At 46.3% G+C, this 18725-nt stretch overlaps 1 protein-coding gene across 6 annotated transcripts in view; it reads right to left on the bottom strand.

Annotated features, from left to right (window-relative positions):
• The window catches only part of tp63 (tumor protein p63), a 137338-nt gene that overhangs the window by 91741 nt on the left and 26872 nt on the right, over positions 1-18725 (bottom strand). For 5 of the 6 annotated variants that reach the window (XM_046299655.1, XM_046299656.1, XM_046299654.1 and 2 more), the window contains exons 2-3: positions 9441-9578; positions 9021-9156 (exon numbers count right to left, since the gene is read on the bottom strand). In XM_046299655.1, coding sequence (XP_046155611.1) covers positions 9021-9156; positions 9441-9578 — 274 coding nt within the window. Of the gene's footprint in view, positions 1-9020; positions 9157-9440; positions 9579-16437; positions 16555-18725 lie in introns of those variants that run through there. The other variant, XM_046299658.1, reaches the window with a different exon arrangement.

Here is an 18725-nt window from a genome sequence, read left to right on the forward strand (position 1 = left end):
GGGTTGGCGGGTGGTGGGACACAATGCAGATAGCCCGGTTAGCCGATGTGAGGGAGCCCTGGTTGGTCGGGCAAATTGAGGTAGTATGTACATGAATGTATAGTTAAAGTGACTATGCAGATAAGATAAACAGAGAGTAACAGCAGTGTAAAGAGTGGGGTAGGGGGGGCTCACAATGCAAATAGTCCATTTGGTTACCTGTTCAGGAGTCTTATGGCTTGGGGGTAAAAACTGTTGAGAAGCATTTTTGTCCTAGACTTAGATAGTCCTTTTTTTGAAAGATATCATGAATAACTGCAAAAGAAGTGTTGTCCCTGCTCACTACTGAATTTATCAGGCCCTATTGACAGTGTTGTCCCTGCTCACTACTGAATTTATCAGGCCCTACCCTGGAGGATGCTGGGAACTACCCTGGGGGATGCTGCGAACTACCCTGGGGGATGCTGGGAACTACCCTGGGGGATGCTGGGAACTACCCTGGGGGATGCTGGGTTCTACCCTGGGGGATGCTGGGAACTACCCTGGGGGATGCTGGGAACTACCCTGGGGATTCTGGGAACTACCCTGGGGGATGCTGGGAACTACCCTGGGGGATGCTGGGAACTACCCTGGGAGATGCTGGGTCCTACCCTGGGGGATGCTGGGTCCTACCCTGGGGGATGCTGGGTCCTACCCGGGGGGATGCGCTACCCTGGTTCTCTGCTCACCAGAGTGCGAAGAAGAGAAGAATGCTCAAGATTAACCAGAGGGTGGGAGAATAGCTCATTTTATGGAGTTGAGGGGCTCACCTCATTCGCCACGCTTACCTGTCTGTCTCCAACAGACACTTTCGATAGGTTTTACCGAGAGTAGGTGACTCTAGCGAATCTCCCACGTGAGATATATCACTCATATTATCAGAAAACCGGGGTTACGTGAATAACCTTAAAATTATGCTGAGTGAAAAGAGCCTTTCAAAAGAGATCATAGTGCGAATTCTCAAGGTTCTGCAAAGACACAACATCAGCTGAAATGCCAGAGCAGTGAAAAGGTATTCATGTGTAACTAATTGAGATGAATGGTGTAGCTCATGAGAGAGAGTCCTGCGTTGGGAATGAGTATTGGAACTGTTCTCTAGCTTGGACTGTTGCATCACCCCGTTTTCCCCTCGTTCATGTGATAACAAAAACATGCACAGCCAGAAGAGGACTGGCCACCCCTCAGAGCCTGGTTCCTCTCTAGGTTTATAATCTCCACCCGGCACAGCCAGAAGAGGACTGGCCACCCCTCAGAGCCTGGTTCCTCTCTAGGTTTATAATCTCCACCCGGCACAGCCAGAAGAGGACTGGCCACCCCTCAGAGCCTGGTTCCTCTCTAGGTTTATAATCTCCACCCGGCACAGCCAGAAGAGGACTGGCCATCTTCCTAGGTTCCTGCCATTCTAGGGAGTTTTTCCTAGTCCACCTGGCCGTGCTGCTGCTCCAGTTTCAACTGTTCTGCCTTATTATTATTGGACCATGCTGGTCATTTATGAACATTTGAACATCTTGGCCATGTTCTGTTATAATCTCCACCCGGCACAGCCAGAAGAGGACTGGCCACCCCACATAGCCTGGTTCCTCTCTAGGTTTATAATCTCCACCCGGCACAGCCAGAAGAGGACTGGCCACCCCTCAGAGACTGGTTCCTCTCTACGTTTCTTCCTAGGTTTTGGCCTTTCTAGGGAGTTTTTCCTAGCCACTGTGCTGTTTGGGGTTTTAGGCTGTGTTTCTGTACAGCACTTTGAGATATCAGCTGATGTAAGAAGGGCTTTATAAATACATTTGATTTGAAGTGAAAACAGAAGGCAAAAGAATCAGGCCTACCTTGAAAAAAGGGACTATTATTAGTTATAATAGTTAACTTGAAATTCCAATAGTTGTATTCTTATTATAGGAAATTCTTACAGCAAATATGTAGTTGTTGTTCCAAGCATTCAAAAGAAAACATGGAACGTATGAGAGGTGAAGATAGACGGATGATTCCATACACGCAATAATGAGAGGCGTGTTGAAGATAGACGGATGATTCCAAACACGCAATAAGAGCCACTCCTCTGCATGTTGACAGATCTACTCTGCTGTAAATCACCATCCTGCTCAGTCTTCATCCCGTCTCTAACAGGGACCTGCTCAGACTTCATCCCGTCTCTAACAGGGACCTCTCAGTCTTCATCCCGTCTCTAACAGGGACCTGCTCAGACTTCATCCCGTCTCTAACAGGGACCTGCTCAGACTTCATCCCGTCTCTAACAGGGACCTGCTCAGACTTCATCCAGTCTCTAACAGAGTGCACTACTTTTGACCAGAGCCCATAGGGATTGGAGATAGAGCTCTGGTCAACAGTAGTGCACTATATAGGGAATATGGTGCCATTTGGGATGCATTCGCTTACTTGGCCTGGCCCTGCTCAGCTCTGTGTCCTACTTGGCCTGGCCCCACTCAGCTCTGAGTCCTACTTGGCCTGGCCCTGCTCAGCTCTGTGTCCTACTTGGCCTGGCCCCACTCAGCTCTGAGTCCTACTTGGCCTGGCCACGCTCAGCTCTCTGTCCTACTTGGCCTGGCCACGCTCAGCTCTGAGTCCTACTTGGCCTGGCCACACTCAGCTCTGTGTTCTACTTGGCCTGGCCCCACTCAGCTCTGAGTCCTACTTGGCCTGGCCACGCTCAGCTCTCTGTCCTACTTGGCCTGGCCACGCTCAGCTCTGAGTCCTACTTGGCCTGGCCACACTCAGCTCTGTGTTCTACTTGGCCTGGCCACGCTCAGCTCTGTGTCCTACTTGGCCTGGCCACGCTCAGCTCTGAGTCCTACTTGGCCTGGCCACGCTCAGCTCTGAGTCCTACTTGGCCTGGCCCCGCTCTGAGTCCTACTTGGCCTGGCCACGCTCAGCTCTCTGTCCTACTTGGCCTGGCCACGCTCAGCTCTGAGTCCTACTTGGCCTGGCCACACTCAGCTCTGTGTTCTACTTGGCCTGGCCACGCTCAGCTCTGTGTCCTACTTGGCCTGGCCACGCTCAGCTCTGAGTCCTACTTGGCCTGGCCACGCTCAGCTCTGAGTCCTACTTGGCCTGGCCCCGCTCTGAGTCCTACTTGGCCTGGCCACGCTCAGCTCTCTGTCCTACTTGGCCTGGCCACGCTCAGCTCTGAGTCCTACTTGGCCTGGCCACACTCAGCTCTGTGTTCTACTTGGCCTGGCCACGCTCAGCTCTGTGTCCTACTTGGCCTGGCCACGCTCAGCTCTGAGTCCTACTTGGCCTGGCCACGCTCAGCTCTGAGTCCTACTTGGCCTGGCCACGCTCAGCTCTGAGTCCTACTTGGCCTGGCCACGCTCAGCTCTGAGTCCTACTTGGCCTGGCCACGCTCAGCTCTGAGTCCTACTTGGCCTGGCCCCGCTCTGAGTCCTACTTGGCCTGGCCCCGCTCTGAGTCCTACTTGGCCTGGCCCCGCTCTGAGTCCTACTTGGCCTGGCCACGCTCAGCTGATCACAGCTGTATCAGGCTGTTCAAGCAGCTGTTTAGGGTATTTATATATAGGAGGTAGGTGTAGGATATAGCCTTTCTCATGCCACTGTTTCTGACACATTCCTTCATGTTATTCTACACTCCCACCATGAGCCTTGTCTCTCCTCCTCCCCCTGTTCCCCACCCAGGTAGAGGTGACACCCACACAGAGAGAGAGACAGAGTGAGAGACGGGACCTCTGAGGGAGGCAGGTGCTGCGTTAAATTGCTGCCCTGCAGCTAGGGGGGGGGGGCCTACCAGAAGAAAAGGAATTTCAAATGAAACATGAAACCCTCCACAAAACAACCATTCCCCCAGGGCCCTCAACAGAACGGCATTCTAACGACTCATGAAAGAGAGAGAGACACCTCTGTAGGAGGGAGGTGATTTGAGGGAGGGAAGGAGGTATTTGCCTTGCCCATCGTGGTCTTTCATCAATAGAGGCTGGGTCTAACTAGGTAATAATCGGGCTGGGCGGCAGGCTGGGCAGCAAGCTGGGCGGCAGGCATGGTGATTGGCACCCTGCCATGCTCAGCCTCACACGACGCTGCATGCCCATGTACCACGCCCCTCCCTTGGTGGAGGTGGAGCGGAAGGTGGGTGGAGGTAGAGCGGAAGGTGGGGGCGCAGTATTAATCACTAGATCGAGAGAGTGAGTGAGTGAGTGAGTGAGTGAGTGAGTGAGTGAGTGAGTGAGTGAGTGAGTGAGTGAGTGAGTGAGTGAGAGAGAGAGAGAGAGAGAGAGAGAGAGAGAGAGAGAGAGAGAGAGAGAGAGAGAGAGAGAGAGAGAGAGAGAGAGAGAGAGAGAGAGAGAGAGAGAGAGAGAGAGAGAGAGAGAGAGAGAGACCCCTGAGGCCAACATGGTGTAGTTGGAGCAGCATTACTTAATGACACACACACTTCTCTGCTGCTGGACAACAGCATTCCTCCATTGGGGAGCATCCACTTCATCTACAATAGTGTAGAGGGCATCTATCTGATGTCACAGCTGAGTGGCCTGTGTGTTTGGTTACAGGTCAAAGATGTTCCACTCTTCTAGGTCATGTACAGTACGGGTTGTATGACGTTATGGCAAACAGCTAATCTGTGTCGCTAGTGCTCTTTACAAAATATAATATCACCGTCAGAGACTGTATGGTGTCCAGGACAACAGAGACTGTATGGTGTCCAGGACAACAGAGACTGTATGGTGTCCAGGACAACAGAGACTGTATGGTGTCCAGGACAACAGAGACTGTATGGTGTCCAGGACAACAGAGACTGTATGGTGTCCAGGACAACAGAGACTGTATGGTGTCCAGGTTTGCTGTTTGGGGTTTTACAAGCACTTTGAGATATCAGCTGATGTGGTGATTTGATTTGATTTGATTTGATTATGGTGTCCAGGACAACAGAGACTGTATGGTGTCCAGGACAACAGAGACTGTACACTACTCTGTTCTCTCATCTGTTGTGATGTCACAACGTTCTAATCAACCCTACTCTGTTCTCTCATCTGTTGTGATGTCACAACGTTCTAATCAACCCTACTCTGTTCTCTCATCTGTTGTGATGTCACAACGTTCTAATCAACCCTACTCTGTTCTCTCATCTGTTGTGATGTCACAACGTTCTAATCAACCCTACTCTGTTCTCTCATCTGTTGTGATGTCAGAACGTTCTAATCAACCCTACTCTGTTCTCTCATCTGTTGTGATGTCACAACGTTCTAATCAACACTACTCTGTTCTCTCATCTGTTGTGATGTCACAACGTTCTAATCAACCCTACTCTGTTCTCTCATCTGTTGTGATGTCACAACGTTCTAATCAACCCTACTCTGTTCTCTCATCTGTTGTGATGTCACAACGTTCTAATCAACCCTACTCTGTTCTCTCATCTGTTGTGATGTCACAACGTTCTAATCAACCCTACTCTGTTCTCTCATCTGTTGTGATGTCACAACGTTCTAATCAACCCTACTCTGTTCTCTCATCTGTTGTGATGTCACAACGTTCTAATCAACCCTACTCTGTTCTCTCATCTGTTGTGATGTCACAACGTTCTAATCAACCCTACTCTGTTCTCTCATCTGTTGTGATGTCACAATGTTCTAATCAACCCTACTCTGTTCTCTCATCTGTTGTGATGTCACAACGTTCTAATCAACCCTACTCTGTTCTCTCATCTGTTGTGATGTCACAACGTTCTAATCAACCCTACTCTGTTCTCTCATCTGTTGTGATGTCACAACGTTCTAATCAACCCTACTCTGTTCTCTCATCTGTTGTGATGTCACAACGTTCTAATCAACACTACTCTGTTCTCTCATCTGTTGTGATGTCACAACGTTCTAATCAACCCTACTCTGTTCTCTCATCTGTTGTGATGTCACAACGTTCTAATCAACACTACTCTGTTCTCTCATCTGTTGTGATGTCACAACGTTCTAATCAACCCTACTCTGTTCTCTCATCTGTTGTGATGTCACAACGTTCTAATCAACCTACTCTGTTCTCTCATCTGTTGTGATGTCACAACGTTCTAATCAACCCTACTCTGTTCTCTCATCTGTTGTGATGTCACAACGTTCTAATCAACCCTACTCTGTTCTCTCATCTGTTGTGATGTCACAACGTTCTAATCAACCCTACTCTGTTCTCTCATCTGTTGTGATGTCACAACGTTCTAATCAACCCTACTCTGTTCTCTCATCTGTTGTGATGTCACAACGTTCTAATCAACCCTACTCTGTTCTCTCATCTGTTGTGATGTCAGAACGTTCTAATCAACCCTACTCTGTTCTCTCATCTGTTGTGATGTCACAACGTTCTAATCAACCCTACTCTGTTCTCTCATCTGTTGTGATGTCACAACGTTCTACTCGTCGGCCAGAGTAGTCCAGTGTGAATGCATCGAGAGCGAAACACTCTGTATTTACCAACAGACAATCTGACAGCACAGTTACAGTCACCAACGCTCTGGACAACATAACAGCCCAATCAGCTCTGCTAGGGCGAGTACTGTTCAGTGAGCTGTTCTCTCATTTGCGTCTGGAAGTATCTAGCAAGTTAGCTTGAATGATTGACTGCTATTTTTTAAATAAAATTATGAAAGAAACAAATACAAAAACAGAAATATACAAACAAGAAACATAAACCTAACAGACAGGGGTGTTACATATCGAGATACATTTTAAATTTGTCAAAAACACTTACTGATTAAATTCAAATCATCTTAAACAAATGTGAAGAGGAGTTTCATTTTATGGATAAAGAATCTGCCATGAAAAATAAACAAATTAACAATGAAATTTGGGTCAATATAAAACATAATATCAGAATCTTCCAAATAAACATTAAGAGTAGTTTCCTTCCAAATAAACATTAAGAGTAGTTTCCTTCCAAATAAACATTAAGAGTAGTTTCCTTCCAAATAAACATTAAGAGTAGTTTCCTTTCAAATAAACATTAAGAGTAGTTTCCTTCTGGGTCAATCTGGTTCACAACCACAACATCTGTCATCAATAATAATATGATCAATAGTTATTTAGAATCTTCAAATAAACATCAAGAGAGTTTCCTTTCAAATAAACATCTGTTATCAATAATTTATGATCAAATAAACATTTAGAATCTGTTATAATAAAGGGTCACTCTGGTTCACAACCACAACATCTGTTATCAATAATAATATGATCAATAGTTATTTAGAATCTGTGTATAATAAAGGGTCAAGAGACTCTGGGTCACAACCACAACATCTGTTATCAATAATAATATGATCAATAGTTATTTAGAATCTGTGTATAATAAAGGGTCAAGAGACTCTGGGTCACAACCACAACATCTGTCATCAATAATAATATGATCAATAGCTATTTAGAATCTGTCTATAATAAAGGTGTTTACAGGGGTGCTGCTGTTAGTGCAGGACGCTCAGATCAACCCTTAAAGAGATGGGTGGGGCGAAGGCGTTAATAAGAGGGTGTGAACGATGCTGATTGGGTGAAAACACACCAAAGAAGGGCTCCAGTAGTGGAACCAAAACATTCAAAAAGGATATTTTCTCAAAAGTGAGTTTTACGAGTTGATCAACTTTCAAAGCAAAATTACTTTCCCCATTGTTCCTCAAATGCAGTGTATGATATAATTTGTAGTTTTGCTACATAAAACCGATTTCAGCTGGTCGGTCATGTACGGTGTACAGTACAACAGTGACTGTACGGTAGGTGTGTTCTTGTGAGACTTACCCCCCCAGTTTGGTCTATTGCCCTCTACACCTCCAGGTGTGTTCTTGTGAGACTTACCCCCCAGTTTGGTCTATTGCCCTCTACACCTCCAGGTGTGTTCTTGTGAGGCTTACCCCCCCAGTTTGGTCTATTGCCCTCTACACCTCCAGGTGTGTTCTTGTGAGACTTACCCCCCCAGTTTGGTCTATTGCCCTCTACACCTCCAGGTGTGTTCTTGTGAGACTTATCCACCCAGTTTGGTCTATTGCCCTCTACACCGCCAGGTGTGTTCTTGTGAGACTTCAGTTCGGTCTACTGCCCTCTACACCGCCAGGTGTGTTCTTGTGAGACTTCAGTTCGGTCTACTGCCCTCTACACCGCCAGGTGTGTTCTTGTGAGACTTCAGTTCGGTCTACTGCCCTTTACACCGCCAGGTGTGTTCTTGTGAGACTTACCCCCCCAGTTTGGTCTATTGCCCTATACACCGCCAGGAGTGTTCTTGTGAGACTTACCCCCCTATTGCCCTATACACCGCCAGGAGTGTTCTTGTGAGACTTACCCCCCCAGTTCAGTCTATTTCCCTCTACACCGCCAGGTGTGTTCTTGTGAGACTTACCCCCCCAGTTCGGTCTACTGCCCTCTACACCGCCAGGTGTGTTCTTGTGAGACTTCAGTTCGGTCTACTGCCCTCTACACCGCCAGGTGTGTTCTTGTGAGACTTACCCCCCCAGTTCGGTCTACTGCCCTCTACACCACCAGGTGTGTTCTTGTGAGACTTACCCCCCCAGTTTGGTCTATTGCCCTCTACACCGCCAGGAGTGTTCTTGTGAGACTTACCCCCCCAGTTTGGTCTATTGCCCTCTACACCGCCAGGTGTGTTCTTGTGAGACTTCAGTTCGGTCTACTGCCCTCTACACTGCCAGGTGTGTTCTTGTGAGACTTCAGTTCGGTCTACTGCCCTCTACACCGCCAGGTGTGTTCTTGTGAGACTTCAGTTCGGTCTATTGCCCTCTACACCGCCAGGTGTGTTCTTGTGAGACTTCAGTTCGGTCTACTGCCCTCTACACCGCCAGGAGTGTTCTTGTGAGACTTCAGTTCGGTCTACTGCCCTTTACATTTGACTTGACAAACAAATATTTTGAATTTGACATTTGTGACATTTCCCAGTAGGCTATCTATAGTATTGTAATATTATAATGTACTGTACCTATTTAGCCATGTCCAGTACAGTACTCACAGGCTGGTCAGATAGTAGAGTCCATGCAGATCTGAATATTGTACAGTATGTACTTACAGACAGTGGTTCCTGTCCCTCATGCATGGTGATGCAATCCATGCTGATCTGAATGGTGTTCCCTGATGGTCCATCTTCGTCTGCTGGGCTGTCTGAGAAGTTCAACTCTATGGGCTGCGACGAGTGGAACGCAGACCTGAAACACACACAGGGCAACACGGATTTAACTAGGTTTAGAACTGTGTGGTGTGTGGTGTGTGTGTGTAGTGTGTGTGGTGTGTGTGTTGTGTGTGTGGTGTGTGTGTGTGTTGTGTGTGTTGTCTGTGTGTGGTGTGTGTGTTTTGTGTGTGGTGTGTGTGTTTTGTGTGTGGTGTGTGATGTGTGTGTGTGTGTGTGTGTGGTGTGTGTGTGGTGTGTGTGTGTGTGGTGTGTGTGTTGTGTGTGTGTGTGTTGTGTGGTGTGTGTGTTGTGTAGACTCACTGGTCCAGCATCTCCAGCAGCTGGTTGAACACATCCTGACTGAGGATGTCAGAGCTCTGTTCTGATTGGTTCTGTGACATTATGGAGGCCAGGAAGGAACTCTCTGTCCAGGACAAACGGGAGGAGGGGTCTCTATACCTGCAGGAGGAGAGAGATAAAGGAACACCGTCACTAACTACTATAACTCTCTGTCCAGGGTGGATGGGAGGGAGAACGGTCGGCCCATTGGCAGGGGGGCACGGTCGGCCCGTTGGCAGGGGGGCACGGTCGACCCGTTGGCAGGGGGGCACGGTCGGCCCGTTGGCAGGGGGGCACGGTTGGCCCGTTGGCAGGGGGGCACGGTCGGCCCATTGGCAGGGGGGCACGGTCGGCCCGTTTTAGATGCCCCCATGAATCAACCGCACATTGTGCAGATCAAGGTTTCATGATTCTGATTAGGTGAAAAGCCACTCACAAGTAGGTGGACACCCTTTCAAATGAGTGGATTCATCTATTTCAGCCACACCCGTTGCTGACAGGTGTATACAAATCGAGCACACCGCCATGCAATCACCATAGACAAACATTGGCAGTAAAATGTCCTTACTGAAGAGCTCAGTGTCTTTCAACGTGGCACCGTCATAGGATGCCACCTTTCCAAAAAAGTCAGTTCGTCAAATTTCTGCCCTGCTAGAGCTGGCCCTGTCAACTCTAAGCGCTCTTATTGTGAAGTGGAAACATCTAGGAGCAACAACGGCTCAGCAGCGAAGTGGTAGGCCACACCAGTTCACAGAACAGGACCACACAGGGTGATGAAGCGCGTAAAAATGATCTGTCCTCGGTTGCAAAACTCACTACCGCGTTCCAAACTGCCTCTGGAAGCAACGTCAACACAATAACTGTTCTTCGGGAGCTTCATGAAATGGGTTTCAATGGCCGAGCAGCCGCACGCAAGCCTAAGATCCCCATTCTCAATGCCAAGCATCGGCTGGAGTGGTGTAAAGCTCACCGCCATTGGACTCTGGGAGCAGTGGAAACACATTCCAGTTTTTTATTTATTTCACCTTTATTTAACCAGGTCGGATAAGTTGAGAACAAGTTCTCATTTACAACTGGGACCTGGCCAAGATAAAGCAAAACAGTGTGTGTTGTTTGTCAAATACTTATGTCATGCAAATGCAAATGAATGAACAATTACAGACCTCTACATGCTTTGTAAGTAGGAAAACCTGCAAAATCAGCCGTGTATCAAATACTTGTTCTCCTCACTGTATGTTTTATTCTCTTGCTTTGTTTTTCTCTTTTCCATATAATGTCTCTCTCTGATAAACTACTCTGTCAAGAGCTGAAAATAGCCCATATTAATATATGTAGAAATAAGGTTTATAAAATCAATCACTAACGTCGGACAGCATTCCTATATTAGACTCACTTAGATACTTCCTCCAACAGATCAATTTCTGTCATTTCCCAGTCATGTGAAATCCATAGATTAGGGCCTCACGAATTTATTTAAAATTGACTGATTTCCACATATGAACTGTAAAATTTTTGAACATTTTATAGTTTTGTTCAGCGTAATTTCCTGCAATTCTACACATTTTGCCAAGATTAACGCTGTTCTCAAATATAAAAACAGATATTCCTCTATGCTTACATTTAGGTGACTGTTAGTTCTCAAAGATTATATTATTAAAACATATATATGTATATTTATATATAGGTCCATTATCTTTTCTACATACTTTATATCTGGTTTTGGTTGTTTAAGTTTACATCGAAAGTTTCCTGTAAGTAACTTCCATAACCCTCTGTCCAGGACAGGTGGGAGGACGGGTCTCTATACCTGCAGGAAGAGAGAAATACAACATCACTAACTAGTAACTACAACTAACTACCGTAACTAACTAGCATAACCATAACTACCAGGACAGGTGGGAGGTCAGGTCTCTATACCTGCAGGAAGAGAGAAATACAACATCACTAACTAGTAACTACAACTAACTACCGTAACTAACTAGCATAACCATAACTACCAGGACAGGCGGGAGGTCAGGTCTCTATACCTGCAGGAAGAGAGAAATACAACATCACTAACTAGTAACTACAACTAACTACCATAACTAACTAGCATAACCATAACTACCAGGACAGGTCTCTATACCTGCAGGAAGAGAGAAATACAACATCACTAACTAGTAACTACAACTAACTACCATAACTAACTAGCATAACCATAACTACCAGGACAGGTCTCTATACCTGCAGGAAGAGAGAAATACAACATCACTAACTAGTAACTACAACTAACTACCATAACTAACTAGCATAACCATAACTACCAGGACAGGTCTCTACACCTGCAGGAAGAGAAGAGGGGTACACCATAACTAACTAGTAACTACAACTAACTACCGTAACTAACTAGCATAACCATAACTACCTGGACAGGTGGGAGGTCAGGTCTCTACACCTGCAGGAAGAGAGAAATACAACATCACTAACTAGTAACTACTGTAACTACCAAGCAGTAACTAACTGTGCTTATACAGTAACTAGTGTAACTACCAAGCAGTAACTAACTGTGCTTATACAGTAACTAGTGTAACTACCAAGCAGTAACTAACTGTGCTTATACAGTAACTACTGTAACTACCAAGCAGTAACTAACTGTGCTTATACAGTAACTACTGTAACTACCACGCAGTAACTAACTGTGCTTATACAGGGGATGGTCCGTGTCACCTCCTAGTCATTTCCTACTGGGGGAAGTAGAAGCAGAGCCTATATTGCCGTGGTTACGAGCACAAAGGTTGTAAAAAGCTGGATTTTAAAATGGGAATTTATAGGGGGAGGTACCGTAGCATAAAGACATCCAGCAGAAACCTGTACTCGTGAAGATGTTCGTTGTCATGGCACTGAGGATCATGTTGTCCATCTACGTAAAAAGGTGAATAGTGTGTGCTGAACAGCTCATTCAGAGAGACAGGGAAAGAAGAAGAAGAAGAGATGCAGTAAGTCAGTCACTCAGTCAGTGAGGTAGACTGGACTACATTGACCTGCTCCCCTCTGTAACACTACAGCAGACTGGAGTAGACTGGAGTAGACTGGAGCAGACTGGAGCAGACTGGAGCAGACTGGAACAGACTGGAGCAGACTGGAGCAGACTGGAGCAGACTGGAGCAGACTGGAGCAGTATGGAGCAGTCTGGAGCAGACTGGAGCAGACTGGAGCAGTCTGGAGCAGACTGGAGCAGTATGGAGCAGTATGGAGCAGTCTGGAGCAGTCTGAAGCAGTATGGAGCAGACTGGAGCAGTCTGGAGCAGACTGGAGCAGTATGGAGCAGTATGGAGCAGTATGGAGCAGTCTGGAGTAGACTGGAGCAGACTGGAGCAGTCTGGAGCAGACTGGAGCAGTATGGAGCAGACTGGAGCAGTCTGGAGCAGTCTGAAGCAGTATGGAGCAGACTGGAGCAGTCTGGAGCAGACTGGAGCAGTATGGAGCAGTATGGAGCAGTATGGAGCAGTCTGGAGTAGACTGGAGCAGACTGGAGCAGACTGGAGCAGTCTGGAGCAGACTGGAGCAGACTGGAGCAGTCTGGAGCAGACTGGAGTAGACTGGAGCAGACTGGAGCAGACTGGAGCAGACTGGAGCAGTCTGGAGCAGTCTGGAGCAGACTGGAACAGACTGGAGCAGCAGTGTCAGAGACAGTTCCATTGTTCAAGCGGCAGCCAGGCACACGCCGCTGCTGCTGTCATCTGTGTGTGAGCCGAACACACAGCCAGTCGGAAATCCCCGCACGGTGTATATGATACCAGAGCACTGAGATTCCCAAACGCCTGGCATGTGTACAGCTGTACGGGGGCTTGACAGGGGGCTGTGTGTGTGTGGGCAGGGGGGCATAATCTGAAGCTGCCACTATTTGAGGGCCCGGGCGGAGGGCGGAATTCCCCAACATTCCGTCGTGTGTAGGGGGGGAAGATATGAATGTCTATTCAACAACACAGTCAGGCATTTTCTAATGAAGCACATCATCTGAGCAGGGCTATCATAATGTACTCTAAGCAGGACACACAACCCAAGTGTGTGTGTGTGGAGAGTGTGTGTGTGTACCAAGTGGGGCATTTGGGGTTTGGAAACTTGACCTGGGTGGGTGGGGGGGGGGGGGGGGGGGGTTGAACTACAGCTATGAAGAATCTTAAACACATTGTGTCTCAGTATGCGGTACTGAGTGATGTGTGCTTTTTGAGGCTGGTCCAGTTTCATTAGTTAACAACACTAAATCCATTATTAAATAATGACATAAAAATAAAAATAAATGATTGGAGATTTTTAATGGAAATTCCAAAAATAGTGAACATTCAATTGGTATTACAGAGAAAAGGACTCATCTGAGGGGGCACGTGCCTGTGCTCCCAAAAGGGCTCCAAATCTCTGCAATGGATTATGGTTATTGTAGTTAATTACCACATTTCTGCGCTGAAATCGGTTCAATATTTGCTTCTCCCTCTCTACCTCTCTCTACCTCTCTCTACCTCTCTCTACCTCTCTCTACCTCTCTCTACCTCTCTCTACCTCTCTCTACCTCTCTCTACCTCTCTCTACCTCTCTCTACCTCTCTCTACCTCTCTCTACCTCTCTCTACCTCTCTCTACCTCTCTCTCTCATAGAGACATTTCAAATGTCATATTATCTCTATATACAGTGTTGTAATGATGTACAAATAGTTAAAGTACACAAGGGAAAATAAATAATAATAAATATGGGTTGTATTTACAATGGTGTTTGTTCTTCACTGGTTGCCCTTTTCTTGTGGCAACAGGTCACAAATCTTGCTGCTGTGATGGAACACTGTGGTATTTCACCCAGTAGATATGGGAGTTTATCAAAATTGAATTTGTTATCTAATTCTTTGTGGGTCTGTGTAATCTGAGGGAAATATGTATCTTTAATATGGTCATACATTGGACAGGAGGTTAGGAAGTGAAGCTCAGTTTCCACCTCATTTTGTGGGCAGTGAGCACATAGCCTGTCTTCTCTTGAGAGCCATGTCTGCCTACGGCGGTCTTTCTCAATAGCAAGACTATTCTCACTGAGTCTGTACAAAGTCAGAGCTTTCTTTAAGTTTGAGTCAGTCACAGTGGTCAGGTATTCTACCACTGTGTACTCTCTGTTTAGGCACAAATAGCGTTCTAGTTTGTTAAGTATTTCCAATGTGTCAAGTAATTATATTTTTGTTTTGTCATGATTTGGTTGGGTTTAATTGTGTTGCTGTCCTGTGTCTCTGTACGGCCAGCATCTAGGCCTGTCATTTATCCATCCAGCATCTAGGCCTGTCATTTATTCATGGCAACATCATCTAGGCCTGTCATTTATCCATCCAGAATCTAGGCCTGTCATTTATCCATCCAGCATCTAGGCCTGTCATTAATCCATCCTGCATCTAAACCTGTCATTTATCCATGACAACATCATCCAGCATCTAGGCCTGTCATTTATCCATCCAGCATCTAGGCCTGTCATTTATCCATCCAGCATCTAGGCCTGTCATTTATCCATCCAGCATCTAGGCCTGTCATTTACCCATTCAGCATATAGGCCTGTCATTTATCCATCCAGCATCTAGACCTGTCATTTATCCATCCAGCATCTAGGCCTGTCATTTATCCATCCAGCATCTAAACCTGTCATTTATCCATCCAGCATCTAGGCCTGTCATTTATCCATCCAGCATCTAGGCCTAGTCCTTTATCCATCCAGCATCTAGGCCTGTCATTTATCTATCCAGCATCTAGACCTGTCATTTATCCATCCAGCATCTAGGCCTGTCATTTATCCATCCAGCATCTAGGCCTGTCATTTATCCATCCAGCATCTAGGCCTGTCATTTATCCATCCAGCATCTAGGCCTGCCATTTATCCATCCAGCATCTAAACCTGTCATTTATCCATCCAGCATCTAGGCCTGTCATTAATCCATCCAGCATCTAGGCCTAGTCATTTATCCATCCAGCATCTAGGCCTGTCATTAATCCATCCAGCATCTAGGCCTGTCATTTATCCATCCAGCATCTAGGCCTGTCATTTATCCATCCAGCATCTAGGCCTGTCATTAATCCATCCAGCATCTAGGCCTAGTCATTTATCCATCCAGCATCTAGGCCTAGTCATTTATCCATCCAGCATCTAGGCCTGTCATTAATCCATCCAGCATCTAGGCCTGTCCTTTATCCATGACAACATCATCTAGGCCTAGTCATTTATCCATCCAGCATCTAGGCCTAGTCATTTATCCATCCAGCATCTAGGCCTGTCATTAATCCATCCAGCATCTAGGCCTGTCATTTATCCATCCAGCATCTAGGCCTGTCCTTTATCCATGACAACATCATCTAGGCCTGTCATTTATCTATCCAGCATCTAGGCCTGTCATTTATCCATGACAACATCATCTAGGCCTTTCATTGTATCCATTTAATATGAACTGATAATCCTGCTGTCTTTCAGTTTTAGCTCCATTTCTTCAGGCTAAAGGGTCTGAATCAATTTAAATATCTTCTCGCAAACTTTGCTGTGTTCAAAGTACATCTCCCTTTCCCAAAAACCTGGCTTGGCAGTCCGCCCCCTCCTCCTCCTCCCCTCCTCCTCCTCCTAAAGAGGTGTGGTGCTGTGCGAGGGAACATAGGCTCCAGCTGCATTACTAGGACAACAAGGAGCTGCCAAGCCTGTCATAAGGTAGAAAAGCTTCTTTCAACTCACACTGTGTAGTCAATAGATAGTGATTTGGCAGAGAGAGAGACGCACACTGGGAAATTTCGAGTCCCAAAATTGCACACTATTCCCTATGCAGCGCACTACTACCTTAATGTCCCCCCCTGTCAAACGATGTGCACTACGTAGGGAATGTGATGCCATTTGGGACGTAAAACGGAGACACGCTAACAGGTCAGTTGTCTTTTCACTCAGCGTGCACATTCACCCCCCCCACACACACACACACACACACTTTTCCACTTACCTTTTGTATTCAGAAGAAAACTAAATCCTCTTGTATATTAAGCAGGACATGCATAGTTCAGTCTTTTGTGTTTTTGAACAGGTAGACCTAGACTTTATTATGCATGCTGAACTAGCTATAGACAGTGGCGGTGCCCGGCTGCTTCTCCTAAAGGAGGTGAACTCAGAGCTGCTCGTGGTGGGGGAGTTTACACATTGCCGTTTTACAGTGCGACGAACAATTATAATTATTTATAATTATTATTAATTAATTATAATAACAATTGCACATCACCTAAATATTTGCAGGCCTACAGTAAAACGTATCGCATTAAAATGTTATAAATTATTAATCGACATTAGCTAGCTACGTTAAAACAAATGTAACTTCGCTGTAATTGTAATAAAACTATTTAACGTTAGTTATGTATAAAACGGAAACATTGACTGCCAGACTGCATGACGTACTTTTACACTATTTGACTATCGCGCACATTCACTATTTTATTTTTTTAAATGCTTCAACTACATATATATTGTAATAGTAAAAAAATACACTTACTTTACAATTTGCAGAGATGATATTATCTACAAACTGGGTTTGCAACGCATACAACATTCAGCGCTGCTTTCTGAGAATCAATTAAACTCAAACGTTATGCACCTGTCAACAATAACACACAGACCACCGAGACAGATTATTTGAAGAGGCGCTTTGTAGATTTTTACGCCTAAAGTTTATGTAAAAACAAAACATGTTTAGATTAGGTGGCTAAATATTTGACATCAAACTTGTATTAATGAATTAATTTAAAATGGTGGCCCTTGGTGTACATAGTCCAGCGCATTAGAACCAAATATACCTGAGCTCATTCCACTTTATGATACAAGTATCAAACTTGGTACACTAATACTAGCTAGATACTTTAAGGCGGTTCCCACCAGGGGTACTTGGAACCCTGGGGGTACTTGGAACCCTGGGGGTACTTGGCATGGGGTACTTGAGAAAACTCATGACATCGAGCCTATGATGTCATGAGTTTTCTCAAGTACCCCATGCCAAGTAGAGAAGGCCCTACTGGTAAAATGCACATGAGGGGGTACTCCAGGGGTGCTCCGATGGTACTTCGGTGTTACGCGGGGGGGAGTACTCTGGGGTACGTCAGGGGTATTTCAGTGGGGTACTCTGGGGTACTTCAGGGGTATTTCAGTGGGGTACTCAGGGGTACTTCAGGGGGGTACTCAGGGGTATTTCAGTAGGGTACTCAGGGGTATTTCAGTGGGGTACTCAGGGGTATTTCAGTGGGGTACTCTGGGGTACTTCAGGGGTATTTCAGTGGGGTACTTCAGGGGTATTTCAGTGGGGTACTCAGGGGTACTTCAGGGGTATTTCAGTGGGGTACTCAGGGGTACTTCAGGGGTATTTCAGTGGGGTACTTCAGGGGTATTTCAGTGGGGTACTCAGGGGTACTTCAGGGGTATTTCAGTGGGGTACTCAGGGGTACTTCAGGGGTATTTCAGTGGGGTACTCAGGGGTATTTCAGTGGGGTACTTCAGGGGTATTTCAGTGGGGTACTCAGGGGTACTTCAGGGGTATTTCAGTGGGGTACTCAGGGGTACTCCAGGGGTATTTCAGTGGGGTACTCAGGGGTACTTCAGGGGTATTTCAGTGGGGTACTCAGGGGTACTTCAGGGGTATTTCAGTGGGGTACTCAGGGGTACTTCAGGGGTATTTCAGTGGGGTACTCAGGGGTACTTCAGGGGTATTTCAGTGGGGTACTTCAGGGGTATTTCAGTGGGGTACTCAGGGGTACTTCAGGGGTATTTCAGTGGGGTACTCAGGGGTACTTCAGGGGTATTTCAGTGGGGTACTCAGGGGTATTTCAGTGGGGTACTCAGGGGTACTTCAGGGGTATTTCAGTGGGGTACTCAGGGGTACTTCAGGGGTATTTCAGTGGGGTACTCAGGGTACTTCAGGGGTATTTCAGTGGGGTACTCAGGGGTATTTCAGTGGGGTACTCAGGGGTACTTCAGGGGTATTTCAGTGGGGTACTCAGGGGTACTTCAGGGGTATTTCAGTGGGGTACTCAGGGGTACTTCAGGGGTATTTCAGTGGGGTACTCAGGGGTATTTCAGTGGGGTACTCTTGGCAGATTCTCTACTATGGCCTATTTATTTCCTTACCTCCTTGCTCCATTTGCACACACTGTATATAGACTTTATATATCGTGTTATTGACTGTGCGTTTGTTTATGTGTAACTCTGTGTTGTTGTTTCTGTCACACTGCTATGCTTTATCTTGGCCAGGTT

This window comes from Oncorhynchus gorbuscha, linkage group LG02 (genome assembly GCF_021184085.1).
Source record: "Oncorhynchus gorbuscha isolate QuinsamMale2020 ecotype Even-year linkage group LG02, OgorEven_v1.0, whole genome shotgun sequence".
In the NCBI taxonomy this organism is placed as follows: domain Eukaryota; kingdom Metazoa; phylum Chordata; class Actinopteri; order Salmoniformes; family Salmonidae; genus Oncorhynchus; species Oncorhynchus gorbuscha.